The sequence below is a fragment of the Anolis carolinensis genome, chromosome 5, assembly GCF_035594765.1.
Source record: "Anolis carolinensis isolate JA03-04 chromosome 5, rAnoCar3.1.pri, whole genome shotgun sequence".
Taxonomy (NCBI): Eukaryota; Metazoa; Chordata; class Lepidosauria; order Squamata; family Dactyloidae; genus Anolis; species Anolis carolinensis.
In genome coordinates this window covers 96,717,801-96,735,164 of record NC_085845.1, presented here as the reverse complement: position 1 = coordinate 96,735,164, position 17,364 = coordinate 96,717,801, and the positions used below count along the sequence as shown (strand labels likewise).

At 40.2% G+C, this 17,364-nt stretch overlaps 1 protein-coding gene across 2 annotated transcripts in view; it reads right to left on the bottom strand.

The window, feature by feature from the left end:
- parvb (parvin beta) overlaps positions 1-17,364 on the bottom strand; it is a 62,065-nt gene that overhangs the window by 27,245 nt on the left and 17,456 nt on the right. The window contains exon 1 of one of the 2 annotated variants that reach the window (XM_008111420.3): positions 4,930-5,046. The exons of the other annotated variant lie outside the window; for it this stretch is intronic. Within the exon in view, the coding sequence (XP_008109627.1) occupies positions 4,930-4,969 (40 nt within the window). The 5' untranslated portion in view covers positions 4,970-5,046. Of the gene's footprint in view, positions 1-4,929; positions 5,047-17,364 lie in introns of those variants that run through there. 2 annotated transcript variants of the gene reach the window in all.

Genomic DNA, 17,364 nt, shown 5'->3' with positions numbered 1-17,364 from the left:
AGCCCACTAGCATTTTCTTTATGGCTTTTCAGTACAATTCACACTCATTTGTTGCTGTTAACAAGGGGAAGGAGAATTCATTCCCATTAAGTACATTAGCTGGGGTTGATGGGAGATGCAGGTCCACATTTGGAAAGTCATACAGTTCCCATCCCAGCTGTACAGTTCATACGGTCAAACCAAACCAAATATGTATCATAGCATGAACACACCTACAGCTGTTCTGCACTGACTCCAGAACATTTGATGAAAACCCACGTAACCTATTAAGATTCTGATTAAGGCTTTTGTGATACAGATTCTTATCATGTGTTACCATCCCCATATGGCCATTTCCTCATTTACTGCACTTTATTTTGCCTCATCCGTTTACAGTTACAGGGTCCGCCCCACCCAAGTTGCCCCATTGTCAATGGCTGTATTCATTCAACTACCTCATGACTCAATATTTACACACTGCACTTTACCCAGCTCGTTTTTATCTTTTTACTTGGGTGCCAAATCCACATTTTAATATGCTTTTAACATGATTAATATTTTTTTGTTTTGTTTTGGAATGTTGGATTTTAATAACTCTGTTTGGATTTTGATGTTTCTTTGTGTTTTATTGTTTTATCTGGGCTTGGCCCCATGTAAGCCGCCCTGAGTCCCTTCGGGGAGATGGAGGCGGGGTATAAAATAAATTATTATTATTATTATTATTATTATTATTATTATTATTATTATTATTATTATTATAAAAACAATTTCTAGTCAAATGTCTTCGAGGGGGAAACATACCTGGAGGGAAACTGAATTCTTGATAAGTTTAGCAATATGCTATTTAATACTGTAATTTTAACAGTGGGTTTTAGTTTGGTCTTTTTGTAAACACCTGATTGACCCAGAATCTAAGGCTGGAATTGTAGAAGAGAAGCAAATAAGTATGTTTCATATAATCCATCTTAACTGTAATCATATCTATCAACATGTCTAGTTTTGAACCAGTGGTTCTCAACCTGGGGTCCCCAGATGTTTTTGGCCTTCATCTCCCAGTTGGTAAACTGGCTGGGGTTTCTGGGAGTTGTAGGCCAAAAACATCAGGGGACCCCAAGTTGAGAGCCACTGCTCTAATCTAATTGAAAGTCAGAGAACTATTGTATATACTTGAGTATAAGCCGACCCGAATATAAGCCGAGGCACCTAATTTTTACCACAAAAACTGGGAAAACTTATTGACTTGAGTATAAGACAAGGGTGGGAAATGCAGAAGCTATTAGTAAATTTCAAAAATAAAAATTAATAAAAAATTAATACAATTACATTATTTGAGGCATTGGTAGGTTAAATGTTTTTGAATATTTATATAAAACTGTAATTTAAGATAGTAATAAGACTTAAATAAGATGAGACTATCCAACTCTGATTACCTATCTACTCGAGTATAAGCTGACCTGAATATAAGCCGGCCAGGGCCCTCACTTGAATATAAACCGAGGGGAGCTTTTTCATCCCTGAAAAAGGGCTGAAAAACTATGCTTATACTACAGTATTCATAATGCTCTAAAGACCGAAAGGTCCCAGGTTCAAATCGCAGGAGCAGAGTGAGCGCCCGCTGTTGCGAACCTAACAGTTCGAAAACATGCCAATGTGAGTAGATCAATAGGTACCGCTTCGGCGGGAAGGTAACGGCGCTCCATGCAGTCATGCCGGCCACATGACCTTGGAGGTGTCTACGGACAACGCCGCCTCTTCGGCTTAGAAATGGAGATGAGCACCAACCCCCAGAGTCAGACATGACTAGACTTAACGTTAGGGGAAACCTTTACCTTTACTAATGCTCTAAAAGACCTTTGCTATCACTTCAGGAGGAAAAAGTGCACAGACTTTAAGACTTTTTCATAAAGAAGGTAGGATGTTCAATTCCATTCTTGTTCTACAGTTGAGTCTCCTACTACATATTTCCCATTAACATATGGTGTTCAATTCAAGACTTTTCATTTTTAAAAGGACATGGATAAGTTGCAGCAGTTCAGAAAAGGGCATTAGAGTAGTAAGAGATGTGGAGAAAAAACATCCAGCAAAAGGTAAAGGGATTTAGGCATGTTCAGCTTAACAAAGAGAAGACTGAAGGGTGGCATATTAGACTCTTAAAATATCTCAAGGGCTGTCACCGAGGAGGGGCAGGCTTTTTTCTGCTGCCCTAGAGGGTAGGGATAAGCTCTAATTGAACATCAAATGGAACTGTTTGACAGTAAGAGCTGTTGGATAATGGAACCAATTCCCCAGCGAGGTGGTGCAGTCACCTTCAAAAAATGCCTGGGGAGCTATTTGCTGAGTATCCTTTGGCTAGAGTTTCTGCACTGAGTTGTATTTGAACTTGATGGCCCATATGATTCACCCCACACAAACTCTACCATTTCATAATTCTATCAGAAACTTTATATGAATAAAAGTAGAACAAGGAAATTAACATGAGGAATGTGTGTGTCAGAGAGGGGGGAGAAGGAGAGAGAATATGGATATATATGTTCTGGGGTGGCTCCAAGATGGTTTAATGAAGCCATCATTACCTAATTTAAAATACTGATGGGTATTTTAGGGAGTCTGGTAAAGGACGTTGGGTGTAATAGTCCACTGACATCCAGAGAACCATGTGAATCCCACTGATGATGTATTTGGACCAAAATTAGCACATAGGCCCATCATGACCAACTTAAAATATTGGCATGGTTCAAGGACAATGACAAAGGATGGTGGAAGTGATATTCTATCCACATATGGAGAACAAGGTGAATCCCACTGGCTGATCTGGACCGAACTGGACCCATCAATAGGAGTATAGTGTTGAGATGGAGGGAAGCCACAGTTCCACTCTATTCTGCTTTGGTCAGACCTCATCTGGAAAACTGTGTCCCATTCTGGGCACAACAATTCAAGAAGAATATTGACAAGTTAATATCGACATGCCTTAGGCTGATGGGAGTTGCACCACATGGTGCTATAAACGTTCCCATTATACATTTATGCATTTTCATAAAATCCAAAATCAATGGCTATTTCTAATAAATAGCATTACAAAATACCTAACCTGAGCAATTTTGGGTACCTGAATTAGTATGATTATAAAAACTCATGTTAAAAAATCCTCATCTCTCAGTTACAGATTTCCTTCTCACTCAACAATTAAAGGGAGAGGAGAAGAAAGCCAAAACACAATCTTTTCTCTTACAACTTGAACATCTGGGGGTTCTGAACAATTTCAGTGATCACCAAGGCTCTCCTCTTGCCGAATGGATAAAAGCTCAATTTTTTAAAGCAGACATGAAACTTCTATGCTGGTTGCCAAAATAAAGTCTCTAGGGTACAAGTTTACAATGATTTAACAGCAGGTTTCCTCAGGATTATAATAAATGTAATGTAATTCCAAGTTGCAGCAGGAAATGAAGTATATCTGGATTCCTCAAGAATGAGACATACACCATGCAGCCAATCCTGTATTATGTGTGGGTCTCTTAATTTGCTGGGCCTCAAAGCACCTTGCCAATTGAAATAAAAATGATGTTGGGCTTCCTTAATACAGTATAGAGGTAAAACAGTAGAAGTAAAATGGGCATAGAACTACTACTTTATGGTTTCCACCCAGGAAAAATACTTCTCAGCACACAAAGGAAACTTTGTGCTTTCAAACTTCAGACAGGGACCTATTGAGACTCACCACCACTCCACTCCACAATACACCAGGTCATATCCAATTCTATCTCTGGCCCACCAGTTCATATCCTGTTTCCAAAAAAATCCCCAATATATGTAGTCTTCTGCAACAACAGTTTCTGTTATGGTCTTACAGTTTGGCCTTTGTCAGACCCGTTCCTCCTCTAATCTGTTGACAATACATTACAGTTATCATTCCCTCATCTCTTGCACGAAGCTTATCGTCTCTAGGTTGAGAGTAATGGCATAAGTCCCCAAAACATTGTGCTGGAAGAAATGCAAAAAGTAATGTCTACCAACTTGGATCAATGAAGACATCTCAAGTTGGAGTTTCCCAACTTTTTGATTATTTAGTTTCTGCCCCTGTGTCTTTCACAATAGCTTGCTCTACCACCTTCAGCAACTGTCAATGACTACTGTGTACCATGAAAAAGTTTGCTTGCTAAATTCTGAAGATCAGATTGATATTACAGGCTTAGGAGCATGCCAGAATAATCTTTGTTTCATGCAAGGGTTACTAATGTAGTAAATGTGATATTCAGGCTGTGACTGTGTACAGAATGTTTAACAAGGTTTTCTGTATCGCACCCAACACTGTAGCTTCTCTGGGCTTAAAATGGATCACAGAATGAGCACAGCTCCAGTTACAACCTAGAGACCTCTAGTAAGACAAAGGCTGCAGATGCATTCTAATACCTACTATTGTACATTCACAAAACCACAAAGCATGCCCTCAGGCTCCTGTTACAATGCATTTTCACACAGATCTTTCCTCAGACTTCTCATTCAGCAAATCTATTGTTAAACTGTTAAAATGGGTGATGTCTATTCCTCTTCCTGTACATCACATATTTTCATAGCTAAAATGAATAATCCTTTGAATTTCCTGAACATGATCCAATTCGCTCTGAACCTGATTCAGAGGCAGTGTTCAAGTGGAGCTCAAAACACACAAAACCCCCACTCTTAATCCTGCCATTCAGCTCACTGCTGAGAGTAAAGAGTCATGAGCATGTGTCTGGTCTTTAAAACAAATGCCAAGGCTGCAGGGTTCTATTCTATTTCTGAACTTAGTTGGTAGGCTGTGCCAAATGTCTCCCAGATCTTGCCATGTTATCACTTGCTTTGGGACAGAAAGCTCATGCTCACAGGAAAGCCTCCCAAGCCAACTGCAAGTAACTCTGAATGAAAACAAAACAAACATCAAGCTTTTGTACCCGATGTGTTCTTTCCTACCTCCTGTTTTCTTGCGTTTTTTACAAAGCAGCCCTGCCATCCTGGCCCCCTGGAATGTAAGCCAGTCTGCTGTGTACAGCTGTAGAGACTCCTGTTGGCAGTCCAAAATATCAAAGAAGAAGGAGGGCGGGTGGACAGGAACTGACCTGCAAGCCTGGGTTAATTCAGTCTCAGTGACACGGCAGGAGATGGTAGGACAGCAGCAGTGAAGAGGAGTGGAAAGAGGAGGGTGGAATAGAGGTACATGGCATGGCTCAGTGAAACTCAAGAAGACCGGACTCTTCAACAAGGACACTAACTACCAGAAATACTTGTGTACAAGTCAACCTCCTGTATATGTCCAAGGGAGGTTTTGAGATCAAAATTTTTTGATTGGACCTGTACGTCAGTCAAAGGTTAAACTTTTCAAAACTCATTTTGCAGATGTGATAGAAATATACATGCAGACAAAATACTTTCTTCTAGTATAAAAGTGGTCAGGGCCCCTGGTGGGGGCGCAGTGTGTTAAAGCACTGAGCTGCTGAACTTGCAGACCGAAAGGTCCCAGGTTCAAATCCCAGGGGCGGAATGAGCGCCCGCTGTTAGCCCCAGCTCCTGCCAACCTAGCAGTTCGAAAACATGCAAATGTGAGTAGATCAATAGGTACTGCTCCGGCGGGAAGGTAACGGCGCTCCATGCAGTCATGCCGGCCACATGACCTTGTAGGTGTCTACGGACAATGCCAGCTCTTCGGCTTAGAAATGGAGATGAGCACCAACCCCCAGAGTCGGTCACGACTGGACTTAACGTCAGGGTAAAACCTTTACCTTACCTTTTAGTATAAAAGTTAAGATACACTATTAACTTTTTAATTTTCCAATCCAGGTCAGAAAGAGTGCCACACCAGCGAGAGTAAAGGGGGGCAGTTCTTTTTTAAGGTTCTCCCAGGACGTACTAAAGATGAGGGTTAGTCTATCCTGAAAGAACCTTAAAAAGACACCCACTAATCCCCATCTACTTTCCGTAACAGTGGGAGTAGAGGGTATCAGTGTTTTAAATTTCTTTGCCCTGGAGGCAAAGAACCAGTACAGAGAAGGGGAAAGCGGAGACAATCAGGTTTTTTCAGGTTCTCCCAATTCCCTCTAATCTTCTTGCACTAGTGGTGACTGAGGGCTCCTCCAGACAGGCCCCAAAATGCGGTGACTGTTGCTCTTTTATTGGAGGTATCCTAATGACACCTCTGGTAAAAGTGAATAAATTCAGGACAAAGCAAGTAAACCCCACCTTGTCCCAAATTAATTAGATACCTGATAAGACCTGGATCTTTGGTAAGGTCAGGGCCTTATCAGGTATAAACTCAGTGTGGATTGGGCCCAGGGACCTCATCATGTGATTCCCTGGCCCAATCCACATAGCCCACTTGGTTTTTTGGGCTCCATGAGCCCAGAAAACTGAGAGGGCACCCACTCCCTACCCAACCCCTCCCAAAAGCCCTTAAAAGAAGAAATAATTTACCTGGATACCATTAAGGTACTCCTGGAATCCTCCAGGCCCATAGAATTTACATGCCAGGAGGCAGGGGGTGAGGAGCAATTTTCCTCCTCCCCACCCCATCTCATGGTATGTCATTTCTGAGTACCTTAGTAGTGGCCAGGTAAGTTACTTCTTTTAAGGGTTTTTTTTTTTGGGGGGGGGGGTTAGGGTGGCTGGGTGCCATCCTGCTGGTCACTGGGATGGCATCTAGACACCCCACTGGGAAAGCATGATTGTTTGGGAGGGGGTGTAGATTCAAATCCATGCCAAAGCGAGTTTTTAAAACCTGCTTTGGTGAAGATTTGGGAGCTGTCTGGAAGTGCCCTGAGGCTTGTTTCAGGTTCTTCCAACCCATTCTAACCTCCCCAACACAGCAAGTAATCACCAAAGAGCCACGATGGCTGCAAAGGAAAAGGTAGAGAGGATCAAAGGGTTTCCCAAGTTCTCTTGGGATAATCTAAGGCAAGAGCTTAGTATGTCAAGAGAGAACTTAAAAGAGGCACCGAAAGAACTCCCCCATTCTCCCTTCCATAGTGCGGAAGAACCAAGAAGCCGCCACTATACCAATTTTCTATCTATGGAAGTGGCACTACAGCAAGGAGGGTCCATGCTTCCCAGGTTAAAGAGAACAATGGATAAATCAACCCATATTTTTGGATCCTTTTTTGTCAAAATGTTTTTTGACTTACACATATTACACATATCTGTAGTTGTGAATACACTGTATCCCTCTGTGAAATGTATGTGTGTGAACATCAGAGTTAGAAGCTGAGGGAAGTGTTTGTCCATTCTACAACTGTCTGTTCTGCTCTTCCTGCAGCTAGCTAGCTAGCTCTCTCTCTCTCTCTCTCTCTCTCTCTCTCTCTCTCAATTTCTCTCTCACACACACATATATTTAGTCCTCCATATACACAAGTTATGCATGCAAATTCAACCAACAACTGATTTTATATATAAAATAATGTCATAATATCACCATTTTTAATATGGTGGAAAATGTCCCTCACTGAGAGATGCATTAATAATATATTGTAGTTAAGATCTTATCGTATCTCTTCCCTTGGTGACCAGCCAAGAAGAACAGGGATCAAGAAGACAAGTTGTCTTCCTTACTCATCCTAGCAGCTTATCCACATTTCCGATACTCAGCAACTGAAAATGATCCAGCGTAATCCTAGTCATGGACTTGCTGGACACCTCACTGTCAACTTCCACTGCAACAATGACATCTATTTTGCTCTTATTTTGTTTTGTGAAGTGTTCCTTAAAGGCACTCACAGCAAATTGCTGAGGGCTCTAGAATTGGATCAGGGGAAAGGTGCCTAAGTTAGACTACCCTAAATAATTCAGCTAGATGCAAGTTCACAGATGCAATAAATACACAGAAGGTGGCTTTCTTTTCTGCATGTGTTGCTACTTTATAGGAACAAAGACATTCTCTATGTTGCATCTTTATTGGATCTAAGTTGAGGTTTCTGCCATCTATGCTCCAATCATCATCCTGCTCACTCACGTTGTGCTAAACAGTGAATTTTGCTCCTAATGACAAGTGCAGCCATACTCAAGTACCCTGATCCAATGATCATACCATCAATTTCTTGGGGCCAATTTAGCAGACTCTGGAACTTAGATTATGACTCCCAGAATCCCCAGTTAACATCACAAGTAGCAGTGCTGGCTTTGAATTCACAGAGCTGTAATCTGAAGAAGTAACTTTCTGAAGCACTGACTTTTCAATTGTTTTAACATTATCCACCCCAGAAATATTTATATTGAGAGTGCGATATGAAAAATCATAAAGCGAACAATGTATGAAAGAAGGATTGGCATTCATGATACATACTACGTAGTCCCTTTACCAGTTTGAACACCAGCTTGACAGTAAAGAGAGAGAAATTAAATATTCGTTTTTAATCCATAAGCCAAAAGTTGACATCATTGTTATTACTGTCAACAGCACAATCACCAGATATAAGATTTTCCCAGGAAAGTAATAGGAATGTCTATTTGAAATCAGATTTATATTCCAGATGTTTACAGACAATAGTACCTGAAGGTTCAGAGCAGCTGCTTTTTAAATAATCCTAACAAATATTGTTCTCTGTGCTCATAACTATTCTCAAAGAGAAGCTGGAGGATAACTGCTATTTAATTTTAGCTGCCGTTATTTTTGATCCAAGGCCAGAACCTCAGAGTATTAGAAAACAGCAGCTGTCATACTGTTGCTGAATGGAATAGCTAATTATGGGATGCTGGGTACAGTGTCTCCCACCTAAATCAAGCCATCTTGGGGTATTGGTTACTGAGCAGAGATCTCAATTTCACAGCCAGCCAAGAGTACTATGTGAAAACTGCCAGATTTTTAAAAGAGCATAAAAAACAAGTACACTTGCTATTGTTTCGATTGTATGTACAGGTTGAGTATCCCCTATTCAGAATATTCGGATATATGGACCCCACTTGCCTAGTTTCCAATGGACCTTGCAGCCTCTGGGGATGCCTGCCATGGGTGTGGGCGGGATGTCCGGGGGGGGGGGGGGTGTTTCTGGAACATGGCCGGGCAGCCTGGAGGACTCACGGCAGCCCAGTGATTCCAGCCATGAAAGCCTTCGACAACACGAAGTCCAAAACATGTGGAGGGCCCAGGTTGGCCCAAACCTACTTTAAACCTATGTGGCGTACCTCCACGGCCTCTGCAGCCTCCCCACGTAGCTTCTTTAATACCTTGCTTGCTGCCTGCCATTTTTGGCCCTTTTTTTTCTATCAGCCCACTTCAGTTGGGTTGAATGTATGTTGAAGCTGTTTATTGTACTTATATTTAAACTGTTTAATTTGATATGTTATAATTATTATTGTATGTGTAATTGTGGCATTGATAACTGATAACTGAATTTAATGCTTATGTATTTATCATTTATTTTATATTACAACATTGAATGTTTGCCATATATATGTTGTGCTCCACCCTGAGTCCCCTTCCAGGTGAGAAGGGCAGAATATAAATGCTTTAAATAATAATAATAAATAAATAAATTGTTCCTTGACAAAATTGAAATTGCTGACAAGGAGAAGACCTGGCTATGGTTCACGAATGGGACACTGAAGAAGGAGACAGAAGGCCTGATCCTTGCAGCCCAGTAGCAAGCCATCAGAACAAATGCAATTAAGGCCAAGATCGAAAAATCAGCTGATGACCCAAAATGCAGACTGTGCAAGAAAGCTGACAAAACCATTGATCATATCCTCAGCTGCTGTAAGAAAATCGCACAGACTGACTACAAACAGAGGCACAACTATGTGGCCCAAATGGTTCATTGGAACTTATGCCTCAAGTACCACCTCCCAGCAGCAAAGAACTGGTGGGATCACAAACCTGCAAAAGTATTGGAAAATGAGTACGCAAAGATACTGTGGGACTTCTGAATCCAGACTGACAAAGTTCTGGAACATAACACACCAGATCTCACAGTTGTGGGGGAAAAAAGGTTCGGATCATTGATGTCGCCATACCAGGTGACAGTTGGATTGATGAAAAACAACAGGAAAAACTCAGCCGCTATCAGGACCTCAAGATTGAACTTCAAAGACTCTGGCAGAAACCAGTACAGGTGGTCCTGGTGGTGATCGGCACACTGGGTGCCGTGCCAAAAGATCTCAGCCAGCATTTGGAAACAACAGACATTGACAAAATTACGACACCCTACTGAGACCTACTCGAATCATCCGAAAATACATCACACAGTCCTGAACGCTTGGGAAGTGTTCGACTTGTGATTTTGTGATATGATATCCAGCATATCTATCTTGTTTGCTGTGTCATACAATGTCATTTTGTCAAATATGTGTGTGTGTGTGTGTGTGTGTGTGTGTGTGTGTGTGTGCAAATATTCCACCCCCCACCAAATCCAGAATACAGAACATTTCTGGTCTCAACCATTTTGGATAAGGGATGTTTAACATATATTAAGAAGGAGAGTAACAGCGATTTACATCCAGAGAGTTTGAAGTGGACATTTGTGTAAATAGACATAACCATAGTAAGGTTTCTTTTTAAAAATCACAACCAAGTTGCTTCTTCCATTCCAACACTCTCTGTATTGCAGATGAATGGGTCAATTTTTCCAAAAGACTTTTATGAGTTCCTCAGGGAAGAGTCTTGTCATTCAGTTGTCGTTCAGCAATCACAGCAGCAAGAGCTTTCATGTCAAAGAAGCTCTTTGTGTTTTATGCTGACTGTGGTGGTTGCGAAGGACAAATTGTCCTGCATCCTCCCTATGTAATCATGCCTCCTTCTAGCATCCATATAAACAGAGGGAATGCATGAAAAATTTGTCCTTCACAACTACCACCATCAGCATTAAACACAAATATATCATTTTAAGCAGACTGAACCAAGGAGCTCCTATTTTGAACATACTAAGCAATCTAAGCTTCCAGTTCTTTACAAGCTAGCTGTTCAAAATAAGTCCACAAATGTAGTGAAAGGATACATATTCAATCTAGATAAGTCCAATGTTCCCAAGACAAATTATTTACTGAAACATGAAAAATGATGCATATAGAAATAAATGGTTGAAAATGGCTCCTCACGCAAAAGAAGGAAAGGCAGAAAAAACCCCAATAAGACAAAACCCACAGAACTCACTGCTAAAGAGATGGTCACGGTGAAAACAGTGATAGAGTGCAGTTGCTTCAGTTTACACAAGTCCAAAAGAAACCTATTAATTGCAAGGTCTTATTCAGGACAGTTCTGATGAATTCTAAGAACACAAAAACTTTGAGGAACACAAGTGGCACTGCAGGAAGGGAAGACAGATGATGATAATGGACTAAGAAACCACAAGCAGAAGTTTGCCACAGTTATTTTATTTATAGAATCATCTCTCTGCTAATGAAAGCCCAAGACAGGGTACAAATTAAGTATATATACAGTAGTTAGTCATATACTCATATATATATATATATACAGTAGTTAGAAATTTGTCACAAAAATGTATTGATATCCACGGGTCAATGTAAAGTACTATATCAGTATAATAAAATGTCACACAGGCTTGTGTAATAAGTAACAGTATCTTTACTTCAGTTCAAACATTCAGACAGGGCAACAAAATATATATCAGTCTTTTTGAATTCACACAGAGAACATGGGAATATATAGTCCCTTTAAATATGCCTCATTTGCCTTATAAATAACTAGGCTTTGGAGAGTATGGCAGCCATTACCTCCCTGACCATTTTCAGTAAGCGCTCTCCTCCCTCTCTGAGATGAAAGTAGCAGTTAAAACCGTTTGCCTTAACACCAAGCTAGAGGCATCAGCAAATCAGAATTCTGGCTCCTGGCTGGCTCAGCCAATCAGCTGTCGCCACATGCCTTTCCAATCATGTTCCAGATGCCTTCCAAAAGATCATGGTGTCTTTTTACAAACTCTCACAAAACATACCCATCTCCCTAAGCCACTCCTCTTAGGGCATGGTTTTCACATCTTTGACCATTTTGATCACCCTCCTCTGGACATTTTCCAGATTTATATTGAGTTTTTTCACAAATTATCTGGCAGTGTAGACTCATACCATCCAGGCCAAAGCAGATCATCTGGAGCCAGAAACCTGGATTCTGTGAAAGTTTAGACCAGGCCTGGGCCAACTTGGGCCCTCCAGGTGTTTTGGACTCCAACTTTCACAATTCCTAACAGTGGGAGTTGAAGTCCAAAACACCTAGAAGGCTGAAGTTGGCCCAGGCCTGGTTTAGACTCAAACCATCCACATCAAAGCAGATAATCTAGATCCAGAAACCTGGATTCTATGACAGTTTAGACTCTTCTGCTTCAAAACAGATAATCTAGATTCAGAAACCTGTTTTCTACGACAGTTTAGACTCATACCATCCGCTTCAAAGCAGATAATCTGGATTCAGAAACCTAGATTCTATGACAGTTTAGATTCATATCATCCATTTTAAGGCAGATACCATATCATCTGCTTCAAAACAGATAATCAGGATTCACAAACCTGTTTTCTATGACAGTTTAGATTCATATCATCCACTTCAAAGCAGATATATGGCTATGCTGGGTTATGATGACAACTCTGTACAAAATGTTCATTTTTTTGTTCAACAATAAACGTGAATTCTTCTTCATGAGAAAATAAGACATCCCTGAAAATAAAACCTAGCACACCTTTGGGAGCAAAAAATAACATAAAACACTGTCTTATTTTTGGGGAAACAGGGTATACATGTCCTCCACACAATTTTAATAAATGTTACTTTGTTTCAGTAATCACATGTTTTGTTTTGTTTTGTAAGACCCTGGATGTTGATGTACTTAATGTAGCAATTATTCTTCTGTGTGTTTGGAACAAAAGAAGTGGTGCAGTATTTTCTTTACAATCCTGGAGAGGGTCTTTTGGGGGGAGGTGGGGCGGTAACATTATTTTTAATTCTCACATGCAGTTATTTCCTATATAAAGATCTCAAAAATAGAATCATAGAGTTGGAAGATACCTCATGTGCCATCCAGTCCAACCCCCTGCTAAGAAGCAGGAAATCGCATTCAAAGCACCCCCGACAGATGGCCATCCAGCCTCTGCTTAAAAGCCTCCAAAGAAGGAGCCTCCACCACGGCCCGGGGGAGAGAGTTCCACTGTCGAACAGCCCTTACAGTGAGGAAGTTCTTCCTGATGTTCAGGTGGAATCTCCTTTCCTGTAGTTTGAAGCCATTATTCCGTGTCCTAGTCTGTAGGGCAACAGAAAACAATCTTGCTCCCTCCTCCCTATGACTTCCCTTCACGTATTTGTACATGGCTATCATGTCTCCTCTCAGCCTTCTCTTCTGCAGGCTAAACATGCCCAGCTCTTTAAGCCGCTCCTCATAGGGCTTGTTCTCCAGACCTTTGATCATTTTAGTTGCCCTCCTCTGGACGCTTTCCAGCTTGTCAACATCTCCCTTCAACTGTGGTGCCCAGAATTGGACACAGTATTCCAGGTGTGGTCTGACCAAGGCGGAATAGAGGAGTAGAATGACTTCCCTGGATCTAGACACTAGACTCCTATCTATGCAGGCCAAAATCCCATTGGCTTTTTTTAGTTGCCACATCACATTGTTGGCTCATATTTAATTTGTTATTCATGAGGACTCCAAGATAGGATATGTCTTAGAACTGCAGGTATATCTTATTTATATTTTTGTTGATGGTGGTTATACTAAAATGAAGGTGTGTCTTACAATTCATAGTTTCTTACAATTGAAGGAATACAGTACGACGAAGTTCAGGTTCATCATTTTGAGACAATGATCGAAGTAAGTGCTTGGCAAAAGGTTAAAAGGTGCATCCCAACAAGAATGGCAGGTAACGGAGGAAGAGGAGATACAACTGATGTTGTAACACATTAAAAGTAAACTATCAAAACACTATGTAACACAACTTTTGTTCCTGGGTTATAAATGCCACTTCCTAATTGATTCTATAATAAAAACGTGGAGGAAAGTTTATTAAACTGCAAAGACTTGGTTTTGTGGGACATCCTGCAGCACATTTTGATATAGTTTTTCAATGAATACCTCATAGAGTCGACATAGTTTGAGGCAGCCAGAAAAACAAAGTTTCTGGAGCATAACAACTACTTTCAAAGTAAGTACAGTAGAGTCTCACTTATCCAAGCTAAACGGGCTGGCAGAAGCTTGGATAAGTGAATATCTTGGATAATAAGGAAGGATTAAGGAAAATCCTATTAAACATCAAATTAGGTTTTGATTTTACAAATTAAGCACCAAAACATCATATTATACAACAAATTTGACAGAAAAAGTAGTTCAATACGCAGGAATGTTATGTTGTAATTACTGTATTGACAAATTTAGCACCAAAATATCATGATATATTAAAAACCTTGACTACAAAAATGGCTTGGATAATCCAGAGGCTTGGATAAGCGAGGCTTGGATAAGTGAGACTCTACTGTACCAAACAATTAAATAAAAAATAACACTTTCAAATCAGGAACAGAATTACATAGTGTAATAAACAGAACCAGCCTTCCTATTAGAAAATGTTAGGCAGCCACCACTAGATGCTGCTGTGACAAAGCAGATTCACATCATCTCTTTAGTGAGAATAGGTATGGAGCCCCCAGATGGCGTAGTGGACTAAGTGACTTGAAGGTTGGGTTGCTGACCTGAAAGCTGCCAGGTTCGAATCCCACCTGGGGAGAGTGCAGATGAGCTCCCTCTATCAGCTCCAGCTCCATGCGGGGACATGAGAGAAGCCTCCCACAAGGATGGTAAAACATTAAAACATCCGGGCGTCCCCTGGGCAACGTCCTTGCAGACGGCCAATTCTCTCACTCCAGAAGCAACTCAAGTTGCTCCTGACACGGAAAAAAAAAAAGTGAGAATAGGAGAATAGAAGCTTCCTATCCTGGTTTGCAGAAAACTCTTAATTTGTCATCGTATTTGGATCAAGAAACAATGATTTGTCCTCATTCCAAGTCTGTAATCTTGACTTTCTATTATTGATAATTTGAAATAATACAGCATTTTATAATTTCCTATGAAGTAGAATTAAACAGCAACAAAATAAGAGAGGGAGCACATATAATAAACATTATTTTAGCACCAAACCACAGCTTATAATACACTTTATTTCTATTCCGCTCTATTTCTCCAAACTGACTCAAAGCAGATTACAGAACACATATGAGGCAAGCATTCAATGTCTTTTACACAATGACATACAATACACAGACAGAGATAAAGGTCTTCCCCCTTTTTCATCTCCGGCATCTGGAGGAGATGCTCAATTTCGAGTCATGGGGGGGGGGGGTACTCTTGTTCCATTTTTTCCATGCCTAGGAGTCTGTTATCCATAGATTCTCTGATCTGTTGCCAGCATGTTTTGCATATTTGCACAGGGCGCCCTTTTACCTTCCCGTTGAGGCGGTACCTATTGCTTTACTCACATAGCATGCTTTGCAACTGCTAGGTTGGCGGAAACTGGGGCTGACAGTCAGGAGCCCACCCCGACTCATGGATTTGAACTGCCAACCCTTTGGTTGACAGATTTTCCTGCACCTTAACTCACTACACTACCTACCACTACCACAACTTGTTACAAGTAAACTCAGCCACAGATTAAACACCAGGCAACATTCGGAGATCAAACAGCAGCAAATCTGGTTGGGCTGAATGTCAGCATCATCCGATACTTAAATTCAATCCAACTGGATTTACTGCTGTCTGATCTCAGCGTCTTGCTTGTTGTTTAGTCTGCGTGTGGTTTACATGCAGCACTAAAACTACAAATGACACTGCTATCTCCAGTTCACAATTTTTAAGAGCCAATATGACAGCCTAGTGAAGAGTGTTTCTCTGCATTGGTGAGTTTTCTGTTGAATTAGTTTGACATACTCTCATTTGAATCGTACACACAAATACAACAGAGCACAGAAACAGATCTATATTTTCCTTAGACAATTTAAGCAGTATAAAATTTGCTCAAACATCAATAGATCCATGGTTTTGATTTTTTTTTAAAGAAATCTCTTTCTGCCATCAACTGTTTCTGTGATATAGAATTACTGATGAAATTTCCAGCTGCTCCGACTGCTTCCCACAGATGTTTGGCACATGAAGTTTGGGTCAGACAGATGAACTTACTGGGGCTCGCCTTACAGAAAGAAGGCTATATAGAAAGAGGGCAAAGACTGACCCCGAATTGCTATTGTTCTTTTCTTTTCTTTTATGAACCATTACATTTGCACATATTACACAATGCATTAAAAAAGAAGACTAAGAATGTTTGATGAAAATAATAATACAATAGATTACCTTTTCTAATACAGTTTATGTGTATTTGGCAATTTTATATGGTATCTCTGTTTCTGAAATGTCTGTTGATTTAGTCAATAAAAATGTATCTAAGAGTACATCTGTACTGTAGAATTAATGCAGATTAACATAACTTAGACCGCTATGGCTCAAGACAATGGAATCCTTTGAACTGTAGTTTCTAGTCTTCTCTGCCTAAACATTCTGGTGCATCACTAAACTACAACTCCCAGGATTCTGTAACATTGAGCTATGGCAGTTGAACTGAATTCACTCTACAGTGGAGATGCACACTTCTACAGCAGGCTACTCACAAAGTTCATCATTCAACAAGCTACGTAGTTGAGATCTAGTTTAAATCTCAACGTGATAACTATGCAACCATAAGGGTTGCAGTGCAAATCCATATAAAAATGCAGATTAAGTATCCCTTTCCTAGAAATCTGAAATGCTCCAAAATCCAAAATTGTCCGCATAAGTGGTTGAGATAGTAATACTTATGCTATCTAATGTTTCAATGTACATAAATCTTATTTCATGCACAAGTTTATAAAATTATTGTGTATAAAATTATCTTCAGGCTATAAGTCATATTTGAAACGTAAATGAATGTTGTATTTGGGTCCCATCTCACAATATCTCATTATGTATAGGCAAAATATTCAAAATCTGAAAAAATCTGAAATCCAAAACACTTTTGGTTACAAGAATTTTCGATATTGGACATTCAAACTGTAATCAATTAGTATAACAAGGAATGAGCCTGAAAATAAGCAATGGCCCTGAAAATATTTTTTTAGAAATTCTTATTTCTTGTTGTATGCCTTCAAATTGTTTATGACTTACGATAGCCTTAGCTGACCCTATTACATAGTTTCCTTTGCAAGATGTATTCAAAGGGGTTTTTACCATTGCTTTCCTCTGTATCCGAGAGAGTGTAGCTTGCCAAAGTTCATCCAATGGGTTTTTGTAACTAAGCAAGGATTTGAATCCTGGTTTCCAAAGTCATAATTCAACATTATGCTGGCTTTCACCTATTGTGTATGTGATGTCATTTATTCCACTGCTGGGGCTTTGCCTATTTGCTTAATGC